Genomic DNA, 22,172 nt, shown 5'->3' on the forward strand with positions numbered 1-22,172 from the left:
TTCGAGTAAGTGTATGCCCTCTTTAAGATGCCCAAAGCCTGAGTTCCCTCAACATCGTTGTCCGTATCTCATCATCATTGCCTATTCCTTCTCGACGCATCCTCTCCATGTTAGACTCTTGCATCTGCTTTATTTACAATTAATTTTGCAGGTGGTTCCTCCCTCAACATATGATCAAAATCTTGGATTCTTAGATGCAGTTCAACTCCACCTTTCTATTTCTTAAGTTCAATTCATTGAGCAACTGAATCTGATTGATACTTATAAGAAAATGCATGGCTGTATGCAATTCAATCTAAGTCAGTCATACTAGTGCTGTAAAACTGAAATTATGCACTAGAAATATATGTCCCAAATGTTAATTCAAATTTTGAACAACATTTTAATGAAGTGCAAATACATTGATCAGCAGACTATGGTATTTTCAAGAATTTTGGTGTCATTTGTGACACACTTTTCTTTGATATCATATGAATGTCTAATGACATGTATATGCTACTCAAATAGCCAAATGTTTGAATACTAATTTCTTTGGAAACTAGAATCAAATTAATTTTAAGTATAAGTTAGTCTTTTGTTTTCTGTTGATAAATGAATCAGTTTATGCATTTACATAACAACCATTTTGATGGCAGGATATATATATATGCATAATCATGATCCAGAAAACACTTCAGTTTGCATATAATCATGAATACATGGCTACTTTGGCAGCATACTATGTTGTGATCATATATGCAGCGATTTCTGAAATTATATTCTGTCAAACACATATTCAGGAATATTGTAATACACCATCTAATCAACTTGCAGAGATATGTATCATAAATAAAGCATGATGATTTTATCAATCTTGTAGTGTAATTGAAAATCACAAATTGAACATATATAAGCAACATTTATGCATTAATCGAACAAATTTGAATTACAGTAAGGATTCCAGAACATGAAACTGTTATGTAGCAATATGTAAGATGTGATCATGAGACTTGAACCGAAACATGAATATCTTAACAATCTTAATTTGAGCATAGTAGGCTCTGATACCAATTGTTAGAATGCAATTTATTTCTGAACATCTAAATACTTGATTATTAACAAGGCTATGCCAAATATAAGATTGTAATTCTAGAACAACATGAATCAAGAATCTGCTGCATATTGAACATTATATCTAGAAAACAAAACTGATAAAAGTATATGATACTAACTGGATGTAGTTCCAGAATCCATTGATGCTTCTCCTAGATGCACCCTCAATCTCAGATTGTTAATGGGACAAAATTTTGTTTGAGGTTTGGTGTTCTAGCAGGGATCAAATGAGGACGTTGTAATCCTCCTTATATCAGAAAAACTGTTGTGGCAGTTCCTTCCATTAAGCAACTGCCTTATAACTTCCTTATGTTTATCTGAATGGATTAATCTAAATAACCATACATGTTTGAATTCAAATTCAAAAACAGACTGCATTAATAAAACTATTTTCGATTACAAGCTTTATTAAATACTCTGATGTTACAAACTGAAACTCTAAAACTCCTCACAATGTCAATTTGCAGAAAGTGTTGATGTCTAGTTCAATAAGGTCTTACAATGCGTGCCACTTTTCAAAGACGTACGACATTCAATATATATGTATAATATGTGGTAACTTTCAAAGCTTCAATCCGGGAATCTCCTTCCTCAACAAAAATTCCGGAATCTCCAAACTCCTTATGTAAAATGACAAATGCTATTAAAGCAAGCTCTCCTCCTTTGTCACGCTTCATCATTTTTGCATCAAGATCGATTAGGACTAGTTGATGATGAGTTCTATAAAAGTCCAAAACTCCAACTCCAAAATCCTTTATCATTTCAATCGTTAGATATTTTCGATCACTCCTTTTGATGTAAAATCTTTATCAACCCTTAATGCTGACTTTTTTATATTAGAAAGAGCATTTATTCATAAATTGGTGAATAATAAATTCAAATGCCCTTATTAAAAAGAGTAGCACACCCCTTAAGGCTGCACTTTCTGAAGAAGAAAAAAAATCTATTTGATCATCAATAAAATAAGGCATCGTTTGGTTTTTTATTTTACAAACTCTGATGGTAAGAGGAGGATATTCAACCAAGTAATAAAAAACGTTTGAGGAATGCTTCAAAATGACTAAAGACATACTCGAAGTTGGAGAAGTGCATGAAGAGCGATACAAAATTTATTTCACAAATAGTCACTCCTAATTGAGGAGAACTATGGAAATACCTTACTATCTAATTTACATTGCAAAAATCCAAGGATTCCCTTTTCAAATGTGAGGGTGCTTAATATAGTGTCTTCAATTTAAACAACACTACTAGTAACTCTCAACATAAATGTCAAATTTCAAATAAACGACTAATCTCAATTGGAATTTGTTTCTATAAGTTCATAATCAACCGAGTAACATGGATCCAATTATTTAAAAGTTAGACTAGAGAGATAGTTGATGATCGAGGGGAATGGGCTAAAGCCAACCTACAATGAATCAACCCAACAAAAACCTAACTTAGTTGATTGGAGATTCCTTGGTCTAAGTTCAACAGGCAAACTGGTTGGGTTTGGTTCAATTAGTTGAACTCACAACTAACTCATTCCTAAGATCAATGTGTGTTTTCTGCAGCTGTAATAAGGGTATATTATTACATTTAATGATACTAATATCTTGTTATTAAAAGAAATCTGGCTAATTAGTGATCAACTATATGAGAGCAGAATTAGGTCGCTTCTATGAGTATGATATTACTTAGTTCTCTAAAACTCTCATGAATCTAGAATTGTTCAAGACCAAAATGAACACAATTGTATGAGCCACACAGTGTATTAGAATAAGAAATGTGTGAGGCATATCGTCTTAGTCTACACCAACGGTACGGCGAACAATTCAAATATTGTATAAGGTTAGCAATTCGAATATCCAGTTCCTCTTGGATTGCTAGAGATAATGATGTTTGACTCTTCCTTTCCCGTTGACTATTAAAGATCATAAACCCATTACATAGACAACCAAATTACGGGGCAATGCTAACGTAGTTTGATGCGAATGGATGCAATAGTTGGATAATGTGGGTGTGCATTTTATGCTCAATGGATAAATGAAGGGAGTGAAAGGGTTGCAAGCTAAACAATTATGACTAGATATTATAGATTGTGATACATTTTTGGTGAAATACAATCAAAACTATGATCACTTTCAAGTGACTCATACATAACATATACTAAATTTTAAAAGAACAGAAGAATTTATTAAAATAAAATCAAAACTTTTCAATTACTTTTTGAGCCAGTTACCTGGAGCGTCATTTTCCCATGTCTTCAGGGAGTCCAATTCTGCTGCTGATAAGTTAGCTAGATTAGCCCTCTATAGTCAAGTTACTGTTTCTTGGTTTGGCTGTATTCCTGCAGAGCTTAGGGGTTTTGTTACCGTGCATTGTACTCTTTAACTTTCTTCAAGTTAATAAAGTTTGACGTCGTTCCTTTCAAAAAACTTTTCAATTACTGTAACTGAATTATTTATTGTTAGAAGTAGATGGTGGTGATGGAGGAGTTGAATTTCTTGTTTTTTGTTTTCTGTTATCATGATTATTAAAATGTTGAGGGGTATTATATAATATCACACAATATGAACAAAAAGAAATAAAATGAAAAATATAAAGAAAATCAGAAAATAGAAAAGCATCAAAGCGGTGCGTTTTAAGGGAGGTACGTAAACAGAACAAAATCGTCCTTCATCTTCTTCCACATCGATTCAGAAAGCAAACCCTAACCCATATATTGATCTCCATCCCCAAATTTCAATTCGAAATTTCTAATTGCACCAATGAAGTCCTCAAAGAAACACTACAAGGATAAAGTCGTTCGCCGCAAGTAAGTTAAAACCTTCAATAATTTTCTTCCTCCTCATAATTACACACTATAGCTTTCCTTTCCAGTCTTCATCTTTCAATTATTCGCAGCACACTAGTCCGTTCTCAAGTTCAAATTTTTATCTCGAAATTGGTTATGGTTTTGCATAATGAAGCTGATTTGCTAGAATTTGGGGTAAATTATCAAGTTCGGGAATGCAGATTGTGTGTCTGATGTTGTGTTTATATGCAGAGAGGAGAACGCAGGGCAGCCGGAGCTGCCGAAATACAGAGACAGCTAAGGAGAGGAGGGATGATCAGAATCCGGATTATGAGGCCAATGAGCTGGGTTCTTTTCATGCCGTTGCGCCGCCGGGGAATGTTGATCTCGGGTCAGTGACCTAACTTTCGCGTTCGATTTGTCAGTGAGTGTGCTGTTTTGTTAGCATTGTTCATATTTGTAATGGTGTTTTTTTTTTTTTTTTTGCAGGGCAGCTGATGTGCATAAGTTGTCAATCGAGAAGAGCAAGTATCTCGGAGGTGTGTTATTTGTAGAGTGTTGGTTTTCGATATGTGATGATTGTTTCTGTTTATATTTCCATTTAACATCTTTCACTGTTTTAGTTCCCATGTATCGTAAAGTAATTTCATTGCAAACAACAATGCATTTGTTTTGATGAACAATGAAGACATCTGATATCTGTGTAAATGCTGAAAGCATTGTTCTAAAACTTTGCTGAACTGGGTTATTGTTATTCAGGTGATCTGGAACACACGCATTTAGTGAAAGGATTGGATTATGCCTTACTTACCAAAGTAAGAAGTGAGATTGATAAGAAGCCAGATGTTGGAGACGAGGCTGATGCAAAATCTAGGTAAGTGTACATGGGTTATTTATTCTAAATGTCAAGGCCTTGAGTTAAGATCTCGTTTCCGTAATATAATTATGTAAATATAATGTGGAAACATTAAATTTCATTGGCTAATGTGTGATTATGATGACAGAGCATCCAAGGAAGACCAAAAAGTGTCATTTCGAACAGCAACTGCAAAGGTGTGTAACCTTTTGTGATATGAGGAGGCATTTTGCGTTCAAGTTATCAGCTGTTTGCATTTTTTTTTTGGCTAATATAAGCTATTTGCATTATCGTCTTGCTTCTGTGTTTCAGTCGGTGTATCAATGGATAGTTAAGCCCCAGACTGTTATCAAAACCAACGAGATGTTCCTGCCTGGTAGATTGTCATTCATTTTTAACATGGTAAGAGTCATAATTTTTTTTATTTTTTTTTAACCTTTGTAATTTAGAGCAGTGCAATCTTGTATGTTGGGATCTTTTTGTTAGTTACCCAGCATCTATGCAAATTCAACTTTGAGTAGGAGTGCTTCTTAGGCTCTCACTTGAGAGTACTTAACTTGCTATTGTGGGATACTCAATGGGCATTATGTCTCCTTTTCTTAACATTTACACCATGTTCTTTTACTTTGCATTTCAGGAGGGTGGATACACTCATGACATTCCTACGACTTGCATGGGAGTAAAGCTGACTGTCCACAGCCTGAGGTAAAATATTCTCAACCTCCCGGTGTGACCTTCTCATCTGTGCTGCACTATTTATCTGATTTTTTTCCCCCTACTTATTGTGCAGGAAATGGCAACTCTCAGTTTTGATGGTGCTGTACCTGAAATTTTTTTTGCAAGTATGTCATATCTTCGTGTTGGATCTTCTGGGAAGGCTGCCAAGAAGAAAAAGAAGGGGAAAGATGCAAAAGGTTATTCCTCATGCTACTTTTGGTTTAAAATATTACAAGTCTTCAGTTTATGCAATATTAGTTTCTTCACTTTCTTGATACAATTGTCTGTTGTAGACTGGCATTATTCTTATTTTAGTGAAGTTATGATAGACATAAAGTGTCCTAAACTTGGGTGTCAATTAACAACAGACTGGCCTTTTTTTGTTTAACTCAGATTTTCTAAGATCAAGTAAACCAAAGTTATATCTTTATGCTTTAGTTGTCTGTTGTGTATCATTTGCTTGATATTTTCTGGAATAGGTGCCTTTCCAGAATATGCTGTGATGGGTCAAGATGTCAGGTTCCATAATACATTTTGAGATTTGATATTATCTGTTTTCGTAATACATCCTGTGATTTCTGTCTGCCCTCTGTGGTTGCTTATTGTTTAATTCTCTAATCAAGTTCTTTTTTGACTCCATTTAGTTACAGGAAAGATTTTAGTTGGTAATGGATATGAGGAAGAGGATAAATCCTCGAAGCCTGATATTGGGGTTGTGAAGAATGAAACTAAAAGAGAGATTTTGCCCCCACCTCCACCTCTTCCCAGGAAAACTCATATAGATTCGCAAGAAAAACAAGGCCCAACTATTGCACGAGCAGATGAGGATGACATTTTTGTAGGTGATGGTGTTGACTATGCTATTCCTGGTAAAGATTTGAGCCAAAGCCCTCTATCTGAGGACATGGAAGAGTCTCCCAGGACCAAAGAAAAAGTTTCTTATTTTGATGAACCGGCTTATGGTCCTGTCCAACCCTATGGGCTGCCTAATGAATGGCAAGAAACGGTATGTCGTTCTAAGACTTTCTCTATTTCAACGATTGTAGTGCGCACTGTTTCCAAACTGAAACTGACTTGCATTTGGTCACTGATGAGCAATTCTTTGTTGATTGATTGGATTTAGAATGGATACGATGCGACCACACAACAACCAATGGTTGGCCCCTACCAAGGAGACTGGCAGGAATACCAATAGGCTGAGCAAATGGCTTATCCTGAACAGTACCTCCAGCCAAATATGGAGGGTTACGATCTGCAAGAAGGTCTAATACAAGATCCACGCCTTATGACTCAAGAAGAGAATGATAGGGGTTTAGGCTCTGTGTTTAAGCGGGATGACCAAAGACTTCAGCAATTGAGGGAGAAAGATGCTCGAGAAAAGGATCCCAACTTTATCTCAGAGAGTTATTCTGAATGTTACCCGGGCTATCAAGAATATAATCGTGAGGTTGTTGACAGCGATGATGAGGATGACTTGTCAAAAATGGACCTGGGTGGACGAGTAAGTATCTCAAATCTAAATAATGTTTTCACACTACATATAGGAAACTATGCTTGCTTCTTCTGTTTGATTATTCTGTAGCTTTATTTTGTCTGGCATTCACAATGGAGAAAAATCTTTGGCAGCAATAACAGGACTTAGAGGCACAACATGTTGTGTTTTTTGGCTCATTGATACAATCTGAAAATTAGGATGCAGAATTCAAATCCAGGTCTAGAAAGGAAAGAGGTTTGCGCGCAGCTTTTCTATAAGTTCTAGGAAAGTTAGTCTTTCAAGTTCTATTAGGATTTGTATTAAAAGCTTAGTCTATTAGGGTTAGGAATCCTAATCCCATGTTGTATCAGCAGCCTCTATGCCCTATAAATAGGAGCTGCAGTCAGTTTTCTGATATAGAAGACAGAAAGTGCAGAAAACTGAGAGTCAAGGTGATAGAGAGATAAGAACTAGTCTGAGGGGTTTGAGGGGTCTGCAATAAGTACTTGTAAACACCTAAATTCTTCATAGTGCTAGTGAATCTCTCAAGAGAGATCACGAAGTGGACGTAGGCTAAAGTTTTGGCTGAACCACTATAAAATCTGCTGTGTTGTTTCTGTTTTCAGTTCATCTATTTTCTGACTTTGCTTAAGTAGTAAAACACAACGATCCTAAAGGGGGCTTACACAATAAGTGGTATCAAAGCCAGGTTCAAGGTGTTTTGCAATGGTGAACGGCAAAGTCATTGTCGAAGCAGGAGATGTGAAACCGTCCATTAAGCCCTTTAATGGCAAGGACAACTTCACGCTTTGGCAGAGGAAGATGAAGAACGTTCTGGTTCAGCAAGAGGTTGATGAGGCAATTGGAGATAAGCCTGCAACAATGACTGAAGCAGATTATACGAAGAAGAATAAGAAAGCAAAGAGCTCCATTGAGCTGCATCTTGCTGATAATGTCTTGCTTCATATTGGTGAGAATATGACTGCAAAGCAAGCATGGGAGAAGCTTGAAAGCGTCTACAGGGGTAAAACTATCAGCAGCAAGCTACTCTTGAAGGAACAGCTCTTTGGCCTCAAGATGGAGGAAAGGGATGATCTTAATGATCACATATGCAATTTTCAGAATTGCATATCAAACTTGGAGAAGGTTGGAGCAAAGATGGATGACGAAGACACGGCTGTCATGTTACTTCATTCGCTTCCACCTTCATTCAAGCACTTCAAAACCACCATGATATTCAAAGATACTATCACACTTTCTAAAGTGTGTGAGAACTTGGAATCATATGTCAAAATGGACAAAAATGAAGAAAGTTCTCAAGCACGGGGACTTCATGTCCGAGGCAAGGAGAGAGGAAGGTCCAGGAATAGAGGTGGTGGATTTGAAGAAAAAGGCAGGTCTAAATCCAAGGGGAAAGGCAAAGAAAAGAAGAATGGTTGCTTCGAATGTGGTTCACTCGACCACTGGAAAAGGAATTGCAAACAATGGAAGGAGAAAAAGGCGCAGATGTTAGGAGAAAGCTCCAAGTCAGCCAATGTCGTTACTGGAAATTATAGTGACGATGGAGAACTTCTCGCAGTAACAACCAGCTCCGGCGCGCTTAAATATTGGACCTTGGATACAGCCTGCACATTTCATATGTGTGCACACAGAGATTGGTACGACACATATGAAGAGAGGAACACCGGGGAAGTGTTGATGGGAGATGATTCACCTTGTAGAATCATGGGAATCGGAACAGTAAAGATCAAGATGCATGATGGAATTGTCCGAACGCTGGGAAACGTCCGACATGTCCCAAAATTGAGCAGAAATCTGATTTCATTGAGCACTTTGGATAGGGCTGGATTTTGGTATAAATCTGAAAAAAGACAGCTCAAGGTAGGAAAGGGACAAATGGTCTACATGAGGAGTGTGATGCAACTAGATAACATGTATAAACTTACGGGTTCTACAGTGGTAGGTGGAGCTGCAGTTTGTACGGAGGAAGACAAGACTGAGCTTTGGCATAAACGGCTAGGGCACATGAGTCAGAGAGGGTTGCAAGAATTACACAAAAGGGATCAGCTGGAAGGTGTAATGAGCTGCAAGCTTGAATTTTGCAAGTATTGCACACTAGGAAAGCAGACCAAGGTGACGTTCAATATGGGCAGCAGTGAGAACAAATCCAAAGGAGTATTGGACTATATTCACACAGATGTTTGGGGGCCTACACCAACAAAATCAAAGGGTGGAGCCAGATATTTTGTCTCTTTCATAGATGATTTTTCAAGGAAAGTTTGGGTATATTTCATGAAAACTAAAGACCAAGTTTTCACTAAGTTCAAGGAGTGGAAAGCTGAAGTTGAAAACCAAACAGGCAGAAAAATCAAGTGTTTGAGAAGCGACAATGGAGGTGAATATAGAGATAATCAGTTCTTACAGCTGTGCAAGGATGCGGGCATCACAAGACACTTTACTGTTAAGAAGACTCCTCAACAAAACGGTGTTGCAGAAAGGATGAACAGAACTCTCATGGAGAGAGAAAGAAGCATGAGACTTCATGCGGGGTTGCCTGAAACTTTTTGGGCAGAAGCGGTTAATCATGCATGTTATTTGATTAATCGATCACCTTCTAGGGCTATTAACTTCAAGTGTGCAGAGGAGGTATGGTCTGGAAAGCCAGTTGATTATTCCAACTTGAGAGTGTTTGGTTGCAGTGCTTATGCACATATTCCCAGCGATGAAAGAACCAAACTGAAACCTAAGTCCCATGAGTGCTTGTTCATCGGCTTTGAGAAAGGGGTGAAAGGTTATAAGTTGTGGGATATAGTCAACGACAAAAGATTGATCAGCAGGGATGTAATCTTTGATGAGAAGACTATGCCATTGAATGAGGAGGTTAATAGCAAGAATGAGAAGATGGCTGTTGTTGAAGAAGAAGCAATCAAGATTTCATTAGCTAAACCATCAGATGAAGATTCCCAAGTTCAGGTGGAGCAAATTGAGCAAATAGGGAATGATCAAGGAGCTATTGAAGAAACAGAGCAGCAACAACAGTCACCAGTTAGGGCTCAGGTGGAGCAATCCCCACAGAGGGGTCGAAATTCCCCTATCCCACAAGCACCTGAGTCATTTAAAAGAAGCATAGCACTTGACAAACCGAAGAGGAATCCAAGAAAGATACAAAGGTTTGGGTTCGAACCGGAAGAAGATGTGAGTCATGCTCTGAGTATAAGTCAAGGAGATCCAACTACTTATCAAGATGCCATAGAAAGCGAAGAACGAGCAGGTTGGATTGGTGCTATGACAGAAGAGATGGAATCTTTGCATAAGAATTCCGTGTGGGAGTTGGTTCCTAAACCCAAAGAAAGAAAACTTGTTGGCTGCAAGTGGGTGTTTAGGAAGAAAGAAGGAATACATGATGCTGATGCCATAAAGTACAAAGCACGTTTGGTGGCAAAAGGGTATTCGCAGAAAGAGGGAGTGGACTATGACGAGATTTTCTCTCCGGTCGTCAAACACACTTCGATTCGGTTATTGTTGTCTATAGCAGCTCAGTATGATATGGAGATTGAGCAGATGGATGTGAAAACTGCGTTTCTTCATGGGGACCTCGAAGAAGACATTTATATGTCGCAGCCGGAGGGTTTTGTCGAAACAGGAAAAGAGGATCTGGTTTGTAGGTTAAAGAAGTCCCTATATGGACTTAAGCAATCACCAAGGCAGTGGTACAAGCGTTTCGACACATACATGCTGAAAATAGGCTACACAAGGTGTCTATATGACTGCTGCGTTTACTACCATGTATTCGAAGATGGGGAGATTATTCTACTACTTTTGTATGTAGATGACATGCTAATTGCATGCAAGGATATGTCGAAAATTCAAGAGCTTAAGAAGAAATTGGGAGCTGAATTCGACATGAAGGATCTAGGAGCTGCACAAAAGATCCTTGGAATTGAAATAAGGCGGGATAGAAAAGCTGGTAAAATTTGGCTTTCACAAGAAAAGTACATTCTGAGGGTACTTGAACGCTTCAACATGGATGGAGCTAAGGTTGTTTCTATCCCATTAGCTGCACATTATCAGTTAAGTGCAAAACAAAGGCCATCAAGTCAAAAAGAGATTGATGCGATGAAGGATGTTCCATATGCAAGTGCAGTAGGGTGTCTCATGTATGCGATGATTTGCACAAGACCAGATTTAGCTCAAGCATTGAGCGTTGTCTCTAAGTACATGTCAAATCCGGGTAAGCCCCACTGGGAAGCAGTGAAGTGGATTTTGAGGTATTTAAAAGGGACTAGGCAGCTTGGAATCATGTTTGAGAGAAAACAAGAAGTAGCATGTGTGGCTGGTTTTGTGGATGCAGATTATGCAGGAGACTTAGATAAAAGAAGGTCCACAACAGGTTATGTTTTTACTTGTGGAGGAGGACCTGTGAGTTGGAAATCAACTCTTCAAGCAGTCACAGCTCTATCTACTACTGAGGCAGAATATATGGCATTAACAGAAGCTTCAAAGGAAGCTATTTGGTTGAATGGGCTAGCAAGTGAATTTGGAATTCACCAAGAAGGCGTGGTAGTGAAGTGTGACAGTCAAAGTGCCATTCATTTGGCAAAGAATCAGGTGTTTCATGCAAGGACGAAACACATTGATGTTCGCTATCACAGGATCAGAGATTGGGTAGAATCTGGAAATATCTTTGTGGAGAAGGTTCACACAAATGACAATGCTGCAGATTGTCTTACCAAGCCCGTTGCTGTAGAGAAGTTCAAGCATTGCTTGAACTTGCTCAGTATCACAACATGCTGAGTTGTGGTGGAGCACCTCCTCACTTGAGGTGCGTTGAGGCAAGAAGAGTCTTGCCAAGGTGAAGGTTCTTGAAGGTTTGTTCGGGATTACTTCAAGAAGTCCAAGACATCCTGAAGGTTGCAGCAATCGTTTTGGTATCAACTCACCAAGGTGGAGATTGTTGTGTTTTTTGGCTCATTGATACAATCTGAAAATTAGGATGCAGAATTCAAATCCAGGTCTAGAAAGGAAAGAGGTTTGCGCGCAGCTTTTCTATAAGTTCTAGGAAAGTTAGTCTTTCAAGTTCTATTAGGATTTGTATTAAAAGCTTAGTCTATTAGGGTTAGGAATCCTAATCCCATGTTGTATCAGCAGCCTCTATGCCCTATAAATAGGAGCTGCAGTCAGTTTTCTGATATAGAAGACAGAAAGTGCAGAAAACTGAGAGTCAAGGTGATAGAGAGATAAGAACTAGTCTGAGGGGTTTGAGGGGTCTGCAATAAGTACTTGTAAACACCTAAATTCTTCATAGTGCTAGTGAATCTCTCAAGAGAGATCACGAAGTGGACGTAGGCTAAAGTTTTGGCTGAACCACTATAAAATCTGCTGTGTTGTTTCTGTTTTCAGTTCATCTATTTTCTGACTTTGCTTAAGTAGTAAAACACAACGATCCTAAAGGGGGCTTACACAATACAACAATGTAGTTGTGTCAAGCTGTGTTTGATATGAATAATCCTCACTGTTGTTCAATAATTATCTCTGTCCCTACAGAATCATTATAAAGTTCGTTAAATCAGTGCTAATGTAGTCGTTTTTCAAAATATATCTCAACAGGCCAAGGGTCGTCTTCATCGGTGGGACTTCGAGACAGAAGAAGAATGGGCAACATACAATGAACAGAAGGAAGCTATGCCTAAGGCGGCATTCCAGTTTGGTGTGAAGATGCAAAATGGTCGAAAGACACGAAAGCAAAACAAGGACCAGAAGATCAAGAATGATCTGAACAGGATCAACAAGATACTTGCCAGAAAGAAGTCAGAGAAGGATGGGGATGATGATGGTGGCCATTACGATGAAGATGTACAGCCTGGCAAGAAACTTAAGAGTTTAGAGCTAGGGAGTTAGGAAGTTTAGAGCTGGAACTGAATTCCAATTCATCTGTTCATACCTCGTATATCTTTGTATTGAAGTTTTTAATCGACGAATTCCTTTCTTGTTCAGCTGCATATTATAAAGTTTGAAGTTGCTTTTGTTTCTGCTTTCTTAGGGTTTTGAATCGTGTAGTGAATTGCAAATTTGTATGGCGAGTTTTGAAGGGAGGGTTTCGTTTTCGTCCCTTCCTAAGATAGAGAAAAACAGTACCCAATTCCACTATGGTGATGATGCCGAATGGCCTGTGCACGAAGGCGGAGGAGGCGGTACGACTTACCCATCAGTTCCGAAAACTGAGAAGCAAGATTATTTGTATCAATTTCCCCCCGAATTCGACAGTTTTGGTGATGACACCGGATATGATTCTAGCCAGGAGCATAGGGGTTCTGGGGAGATGGATGGGCCGCCGGAGGTGAACTTGAAGAATGTGTTGACTGGGATGATCGCCATTGTGACTGGCCGGAACAAAGTTGCTGCCGGTGGAATGCCAGAGCAGGAGCAGCAGCAACCTACTTTGAATGTCTCATTTCTCGGTGCAGAGAAGAATGGTGATACTTGCATTCCTCGGTCTACACGCCCAGTGCCCCGCCCCTTTTTGTGCCGGCTGCCTTCAATTATAGTGCATACAAGGATGGTTGTAGAAGTTTGAAGTTCAATGACCCTATATATACAATTGGTATGGTCCAATTTCTTTATGAATGGAAAGATTTAGGACCACATGTAAGTTCTTTTTTTAAATTACTATTGCTGACGACTGTTCGTCACTTAAGACCAGATTTTTTTCCTTTTTCTTTTACTAAAAAGAAGAAGGAAAAAAAAGTATTTTTAGTCACGAATTAATTAAGGTTCACTGATTATAGAATGCAATAACTCAATAAAAGGACGGGTGCATTTCTTGCTGTTCCTGGAGTTTCAAAAACAGAAAGAGGCTTTTTGTTCTGATTTTAGCTCACAGCAAATAATCATATTATAAAATGCACGGCACCAATTTTCCACAGGGATTTCAGCAAGAAAATGGTCAATAATATCGGCACCACCAACTGCTCTAAGCAACCGCAAATTGAAACGGTATTCATTCTCAGTAGAGGAATATGCAACCTTAAAAAACTTCTGCTTAACATCATCTATCAAGACAGAATTACTTTTACCCCTATATTTACCGGCAGGTTCACCACCAAGTGCTTGTAACAAAACAGATGAGGATTACCAGGAAATACCTTTTCGAAAGCACTCAACAAACCAATACCCCGATCACTAATAAATGTGATAACTCTTCCTTGAGGTTCAAGCAAACTCTTCAAATGCTTGAAAAAGAATGTCCAGTTTGCATCTGTCTCAGAATCACAAAAACATATGGCTAGAGGGTAGAAACCTGCATAAACAAGATGACAGGAAAATCAGTGTATTGGGGGCCAATAATGTTGTTATTGCACGGCAGGACACTATCGCAGCGTGTCACTGCACAGCAAAAATGATATCTATAACAATGAAAAAAAACTAAAACAAGAAATATTAAGCACACAGATGAAAAAACTATAACAAAAGGCAATATTACTGGGGGCCAATAATACAATTATGGGGGGGGGGGGCAATAAAGTATACAGCTACCTTGATTTCCATTCCTTCCAGTTGCAGAAAGAATCTGACCCTTGTAAATGCTTTTACCAAACGTTCCATCAACATACAACACAGGCAAACAGAATTGGAAGCCTTCAACACAACCTCCGTAAGCTACGAAAAGCCTCTGAAAACGATTTGTAGATGGGTCAACTTCCAACACAAAAGAAGAGTCCGGGTTACTTTGCAAAACAGCTTCCTTATACCAAGATAACTTGCTGAACGAGTCTGCATCGAAACCATAAATCGCTTCATTAGCCATATGCTTTGCTTTCAAGGCAACCTTGTAGGAAATATCAAACCCATATGTTGATTTGAACTTGCTCATAATCTCCCTTGGCTTCAATGAAAGATTATAGCTAACATCAGCAGCAATGCAAGTCTTGACAACCTTGGATCCCAAAAGCTTGTGCTTTTGAGTCCTAACTACACCCTTGCAAGTGTGAATATTATTCAACTCTGTTATATAAAGGCAACCATTGGTAGATGATGAACAAGCGCGAAGATGCCAATCACAACCTTCAGTTCCAACATTTGCACAGATTGCATGAATACGGTCCAAATCATTTCTCAGGAATACAAACTCGAAACCAACTGCAATTGCATACTTCCTGAGCTTCTCACGGAGCTCAGCAGCACCATGAAACTTATCCCCGACATGATGAATATAAGAACTCCACTCATCAGACAAATACGTATTGTGAACTTCAGTCCTGAATGCATCACCCAAATAATCATCTTCATCAATAACTTCCGAACCACTATCCACTGAACAAGTTCTGCTACAACCTCCCCCAATCTTTAAAACTGAAATATCGACACACTCTAACCTATGTATTCTAGCAGAGCAAAACAGCATCTGGAAATCACGGTCATTACGAAGAAAACAAACTTCATAACCAGGAACTGAATACTGAAGCTCAATAACATCACTTGGAAAAAACTGGAATGTACGGAAAATGTCTTCATACAACTCAGAGTAGCTCATACATTGATTCAAAGGAATCATATAACCTTTGCCAGAGTAAAGGCACCTAGCAACCAGAGGATCAGCCATAGAGCTGCGAAAAAAACAAAAGGCGAACGAATCTATTATTAACATAAAAACACATATTACTGCCCCCCAATAAACTGATTAGTGCCCCCCAATGATTTAATCAACACTACCTAAACGAATTAGAAGCAGTACCAAATTACTTTTAAAATAATGAAAATGATAACTAGACAACAATTACAGCGACTTAATAACACATAAAAACATTACTCCCCCCCCCCCCCCCCCCCTCATATACAGACTACTAGTCCCCAATAATATAGTCAAAACAACAAAAACACTTCGGAAAATGTAATAAATTGTTATGCATTCAAATAAAAGATCAGTAAACAACAATTAGAGATACTAAATATCATTTAACACACATTATTGGCCCCCAATAGAAATATTATTGCCTCCCAAAAATTTAAACAGAACTACAACAACACTTCGGAAACTGCTCAAACCCAAATCCAAGCATGAATTCACCAAAAGAAACACGAAGTTAATACAGAAATTCAAAACTAACACAATGCACTCAAAAACACCTGGAAATTCAAATCAAAACTGCAAAAACAATTCAAAACCAAAACAAAGATAACACGAAGCTCTGATTCAGAAAAATCAGATCGAAAATAACACAACAATTCGAAGACAAAAATACCTAAAATCAAACAGATTAAATCGAGCTAAAGCCAAACATATTAGATAGAGCTAAAGAAACAAAAGCAAACCTCAGTGGAGGAACACAAAGAGCATCTCGATCTCGCTCCATGTGAAAATCACAGCAGATCTTCTCTCTCTATGAATCGCAAATCTTCTACCACCAGCTCTAAATACAAATCGCAGAGCTTCACACACTGAAATCGCCGGAATGCTCCACACACCGGAACCATGGAGCTTCTCTCTCCTGTCTCTAGAAATCGCACAGCTCCTCTCTCTCTCTAAAATGATAGAGCTCCACTCTCAAAAACCAGGGAGCTTCTCTCTCTACAAATCCAGCCGATCCTCTCTCTCCCTAAAATCGGAGAGCTTCGCTCCCTAAATCACGTTTCTGTTACAATTTGAAAGCGTTTCAGTTATAGAGGGGCAAAAGGGTCAGGAAAATTGGATAAAACAGGCACGTGTTGAAAAGGTTGGGTAATTGGGGTTTAAAAATGAAAACTGTTGATTAAGTGGGCAATCTCTTAGAGTGTTTGGGTAAGTGGGATTAAATGACCCCAAAATTGGGTAAATGATCATTTTCCCTAGATTTTACTCTAGTGTCAATTTGCTAGTCTAGGTTTTATTTCAGCCAATACCATCCCGTCTACAAATATGCAGTGTATTTGAGACTCTGGATAAATCTACAAATATGCAGTGTATTTGAGACTCTGGATAAATCAAGGAATAGGGGACTGCCATGATTGACAGACAGCACAAAATCGAGTGACTGGGGTTTCGGTTTTTAAGGTCAAGGAGCTGCTTTAGGATGAACCGTATCAAGTCATCTGGGATATGTCTACCAGCCATCGCTGGTCTGGTGAAGCAAACTGAAAGGCGCCTAAAGTCTTATATAGGAGAGTTTAGAAGTCTTGTGCAGCAACCAAATCCCCTTTGGAAGTACCATTGCACACAAAGTTCAAGCAGAAGAGAAGATATGTACAAAGAACAGCATTAACCAAATCTGCAACTGATAAATTAAACTCAAGTTCTATGTACTTTAACCATGTCAAAATACGAATAATTCAAGTCTGATTATATACGGTAGTACACAAATAATCACAACAGAACATAATGAACAAAGTGTTCTTGGTAATCAAATCAAACGTTGCAATTCACAAGCAACTTGAGAACCTTTAAGGTCATGGTCGCTATCAACTAAACTAGTTCTCCTGATGATCCCATCAAGGGGGAGGTGCCAGAAAGATATTATCCTCAATGCCCTTCTGTCTTCTAAGTTGAAAACTCCAATTCAATTGAAGATATTATGACACTATTTGCTGTCACACTCACAAGAAAAATAAAAACAACGACATCCAGGGAAGTCTCGAGTGGAAACCGAGAAGCAGCAGTCTTTTTCCCACAAACAAATTTGATCATTCGAATCTGAAGCATACATCTCAACTCATTCCTTCCTAGTTTCATCCAACATGTAAACCTTAAATTTAACTTCAGCATTCAGCATGTGTGCAACAGATGCAAACCCATCTCGATTGGCTAAAAGCAGCTCCCCGGATGATTTGGCCAAATTTTTCTTGTCCTCCGAAATTGTATCAAAAACAGATATTGGAGACAGTCTCTGTCCACTTCAGGGGAGAATCCAGCAGTAGCATTTTAAAATGGCTATCAGAAGTCAGAACTCGATCCATCGCCTGCCAGTTCTATGTGCTTAACCATGCCTAACAATGACAATTTAAGTCTCACATTCAATAGCACACAAATTGAAAACCATTTATTCATCTAACTATGCAAGATTGAGCCCAGTGCGTATAGTTGGGATGATAGAAATAAACAGAACTATTGTTCCCATGCCCAATTCTGGGGAAATCTTGAGCAGAAGGAAAGAAGCAGCCATCATCCGAATCTATGATCAATATTCGACCATCCCAATCCCAATCGTCCTCCATCTCAACCCAGCACTTCTCAATTGCATTCAACTTAAAAACTCTGTAGTTAAGGTGACGCACTTTCTTAACCAAAAAAACATCTCCAGCTGATTCCACCAAATACTTCCTGTGGCGTTCACGGCCCAACATCCGAGTCTTCACAAGTATATCCACCACCTGCAAAGAATTCGAATCCAGCACTACTGTGATCGCATCACTGGCAACAGCATAAAATTTTTCCTCATAATAAATAACATCTTCGAGCCAAGGGTATGCTGCTAGACCTTCCACTGGTTTTAACATTGGAATGGGATCAACACCTAAATTACAGTGGTACAACAATCCATTGACAACGACCATGAGTGCAGGACAACTAGGATTGAAGGACATAGCCACTCTATAATCACAACCAGCCTCACTAATGTCTCTTAGACCATAAGCTTCTGCCAATTCAACTACCAGAACATCTTCATCCAATAAGTTGAACGCCTCTGGGAATGTCTCAGGGAACTGCTCACGCGAGAATGGGCATTGAAAGAGTGGATCTAGCGTACGATCAATTTCACCCGATTCTTTTAGTTTGACAGTAACAACCCATGTACTTGAACTGTGGGACACATGATAGATCACCCTCTTGGTGAGGTTCAACATCTTAGGCCAGTTTCCATTACTATCAGGATACTTGGGGAGTTGTATGGGACCTCTGATGGGAGAGAGGAGCTGCTGCTTATTTTTTGTAAAGGGAGGAACAGAGGACCGCCATGACCGACAAACAGCACGGAATCGAGAAATATCGTTGGTCAAGTTAAGGCACTTTCCAACTTTCTCTAACAATTCAACTGAAAGATCACTAGCCATTGAATACCTTAATTTCTGGGGAGCGAGTCAAAGGAGAAGGTTTACTGTGATCGATTGTCTTGGTGAAGCACAATGAGAACTCGAGTTGGACTCCGATTTCTAATGGAAGTTTATATAGGAGTGCATGCCTATAAACATAAGGAATATTCATACTTAAGATTTAATTGCACAATAAATCCTATCTGTAGAACGAAAATATATCCGTATATGAATGGATGAACCTATACACATAAGGAAAGTATACATTATCACTCATTCACCCCACTATCTGTTGATGCTTATTAAAAAAATGATTCTCACTTTTCTTTTTCTTATTAAAAGATGGTTCTCACATTAAAAGATGATTCTTTTGCAAATTTAAATAGCCCCAACTCCAATAAATTTAATTCCGCGTTTGGAAGTAATGTATGGTTTACTTAACCCAAATGATCATAAACTTTTTTTGTAAATACAAGTAAGATCTTCAAATATCATGTCTATCACTTGAATCTAAGATCCTAGCAACATAACAAAAGAAAATCCTTTCGAAACTCAGTAACAGAAAAGCACTATTGAGTATAAAATGCTGGTTTCCTATTAAATGCAATTAATCTCCATCAAGTTTTAACATCAAGTATAACCAACTAAACAAAAAGATTTTAAGAACTGATACTAGAGGTGGAAACAACAAGGACCAGTGATTGTCCAACAACTATTGTTTTCTCAGTAAGTCTACCAATTGGGAGTATATCAGTTCTTTAGTGGCATCTCGATTACTTTGGCTCAGTGTAAAAATTGTTGCACCCGGATGATTCTTTAACCTTGCAACTGCACAAGTTCAGACACTCTACTCATATTCATATACAAATACACCAAAAGAAAAAGCTCTTTTCCCCTAATTTACTACTTCACACAGAAACAACTAGGGTCACAAAACTTTTTAGAAAATCATCAAAACTGAAGCAAATGATTGCACAAGGAATCACCTTTTAATGCCTTTCCCCCCTCTATTACCAAAAGAAAATGCACAAGGATTTGCAAAGCGCATAAGTGATTTGAGTAAGCATCACAAGCCAAAGTAAATCAAAAGATTAGATAAAGAGAGAATGGCATGTGTGAGGGTTATGTACCTGCGGGTATATCGCGGCCAACTTTTGGAATTGGAACTGACGCCAAGACCGGAACATTGGATTCCAGCACTCTTAAGACAGCAGGGAAGAAAGATGAACTGAACAACTCCATCTTACCGACTTCATCGATGACAAATAGGTCAGTATCTTCTCTTACCTGATAAGAACAGAATTCTTCAATTCAAAAACTCATGACATAGACATGATGCACTCGGCCATCTAATCCATAAATAAGATCACTTTTAACTACATGTAAAACAATTAGCAGGGCAAAACCATATCCCACCTGCAATTCAGGAACTGCCAAGGACTCAAACGACGCAACATCTACTTTGTACTTCCCCACAGTGGGCCATCTCAAAGATTCAGGGCTGAAATATATAGCAATATTGATGCGTTGAGCCTTAACTGGAACTAAATGAATGAATTAATGATTGATCTGGACAATGAACAATTACGAAGATTGAGGAGACCTGGAAATGGTGGATGAGGCGAGCGGAGCGGTACGGCCGTCTAATGTGACCACCTGGAACCCAACTCTCTCACCTCCTTGTCTAACCTCACCTATACAATTGAAATTGATAAAAGACAAATTAACATTGTAAACATCGAATCCAGAGTTGTATGTATATGAAAACAGTTTAAGAGATTGAGAGTGAGAGTGAGAGGGGATTACTGGTGTAGAAACCCTGAATCTTTAAGTTAGGGTTTGAGGATTTCAGGGTTTCAAAGACTTTCACTATTAGAGTGGTTTTACCAACACCCTGCATCAGATTTAGAATCATATATAAATCTTGTCAAAAATTGGAAGTTTATAGAGAGAGAAGATAGAGAGAGAGTGGTTGCAAACTTACCGGAGGTCCAGTCACCAGCAAGCATTTTCCGGCACCTGCCATTTTTCTCCGTCCCTCTCTCTTGCATCGGTTTTATACTGCCCAGTTGGCTTACAAAACAAGCTCAAAAGATGCCGTGGGTTTCTTCGCTACTTGGGCTCAACGCTGGTAACGCAGGAAAGCCCAACCAAACCCAAAAACCCAAGTTCTTCACTTATGTTCTCTCAACTTCACATGTGGTCGAGTTGGTAAGAACCTTTGGGTGTGGAATCCTCACACTCAGGTTCGCATCCCACCGACGTTGATTGAAGTTAAATCTCAATCTATTCTTAGTGGCCAGAGAGAGGAACCGTTTTGACATGATCATCCGGCACTGATTAATCTCTAAGCCTAGAACCCCTTTCAGGAACCGTGTGCTTTCGATCAAAAATAAAAATAAAAAAACTTACATTCTCTTTAATAAATAGGGTTGGAAATGTTGTAATCGACATGGCATCTCCAATCGTATTAGTTTGATGAAAATTTTGAGGGAATAGTCAAGTTGGTGAGATCAAAGTTTTCCTCAACCACAACGGGATCGGGGCATTGCATGCATTCAATCTGATTTTACGAGACTATGAGATGAGGATGGAATTCACTTTGTCATTTTTCAAATTCGAAATTGAGAAAAAGATAAGCGAGCAGGAAACGCTCTAAAATTGAGAGAATTGAAATGGAAGGAATTTAAGAAGATGAAGACTTCCTTCCACTCGGCATGTTTTGGCTCTTGATCTTGGAGCTCGCAACTATTGGCTCAGGCTTGGCTTCTTGGGGCATCCACTGGCTCATAAACTGTTCATGGTTAGGAAACTCCTACCAAGAACCAAACAATGGATTCAAGATCAAGGAAACCCGAAATGGAAGTCAAAAGATTTAAGGGGAGAGTTGGATTTGTTTAACTAGTGGAGATGGGATTTGTGGGGATGCACAAACAATAACAAAACTCAAAAAACTACAAACCACACATTTGATACATCATTCCCACTTGCGCCCGATCAAAACTAGAACAATTCCACAGAACATAGCCAGACCACTTGACAAAAAAGAAGATGCTGAAAGACTATCAAATCTCAACTCTGACAGAACGGTCAGCAAACAAATTCTCAGACCCCAACAGAGAAGAATCCCAACCCAATTGGAATGGGAATGAAAGTCAAACACTACATCCAAGGTCAAGTCAAAACACAATCTTCACATAAATCTAAACATTCCAAAAGCAGACAAAACCATTGCAACTCCCAAGCCATATCAAAGC

General features: G+C 38.7%; 1 protein-coding gene and 1 pseudogene across 7 annotated transcripts; one reads left to right on the forward strand and one right to left on the reverse strand.

Annotated features, from left to right (window-relative positions):
- Positions 1–3,773: 3,773 nt before the first annotated feature.
- On the forward strand, positions 3,774–12,949 carry LOC133715419 (suppressor of mec-8 and unc-52 protein homolog 2-like; annotated as a pseudogene).
- A 144-nt stretch (positions 12,950–13,093) lies between these two features.
- LOC133715427 (uncharacterized) lies at positions 13,094–21,041 on the reverse strand. Of its 7 annotated transcripts, none has more exons than XM_062141932.1 (6): positions 20,900–21,041; positions 20,722–20,809; positions 20,519–20,609; positions 20,332–20,416; positions 20,046–20,202; positions 13,802–14,212 (listed from the first exon to the last, which is right to left on the reverse strand). In XM_062141932.1, the coding sequence occupies exons 1-6, from the start codon at positions 20,939–20,941 to the stop codon at positions 13,968–13,970; spliced, it is 708 nt and encodes a 235-aa protein (XP_061997916.1). In that variant the 5' UTR covers positions 20,942–21,041; the 3' UTR covers positions 13,802–13,967. The 7 variants fall into 7 exon arrangements, with proteins under 7 accessions (XP_061997901.1, XP_061997916.1, XP_061997933.1 ...); XM_062141949.1 differs by lacking the exon at positions 13,802–14,212 and adding an exon at positions 15,334–15,518 and having other exon boundaries at positions 20,900–21,034; XM_062141965.1 differs by lacking the exon at positions 13,802–14,212 and adding an exon at positions 18,825–19,064 and having other exon boundaries at positions 20,900–21,026.
- Positions 21,042–22,172: the final 1,131 nt, after the last annotated feature.

This window comes from Rosa rugosa, chromosome 1 (genome assembly GCF_958449725.1).
Source record: "Rosa rugosa chromosome 1, drRosRugo1.1, whole genome shotgun sequence".
NCBI classification, from domain to species: domain Eukaryota; kingdom Viridiplantae; phylum Streptophyta; class Magnoliopsida; order Rosales; family Rosaceae; genus Rosa; species Rosa rugosa.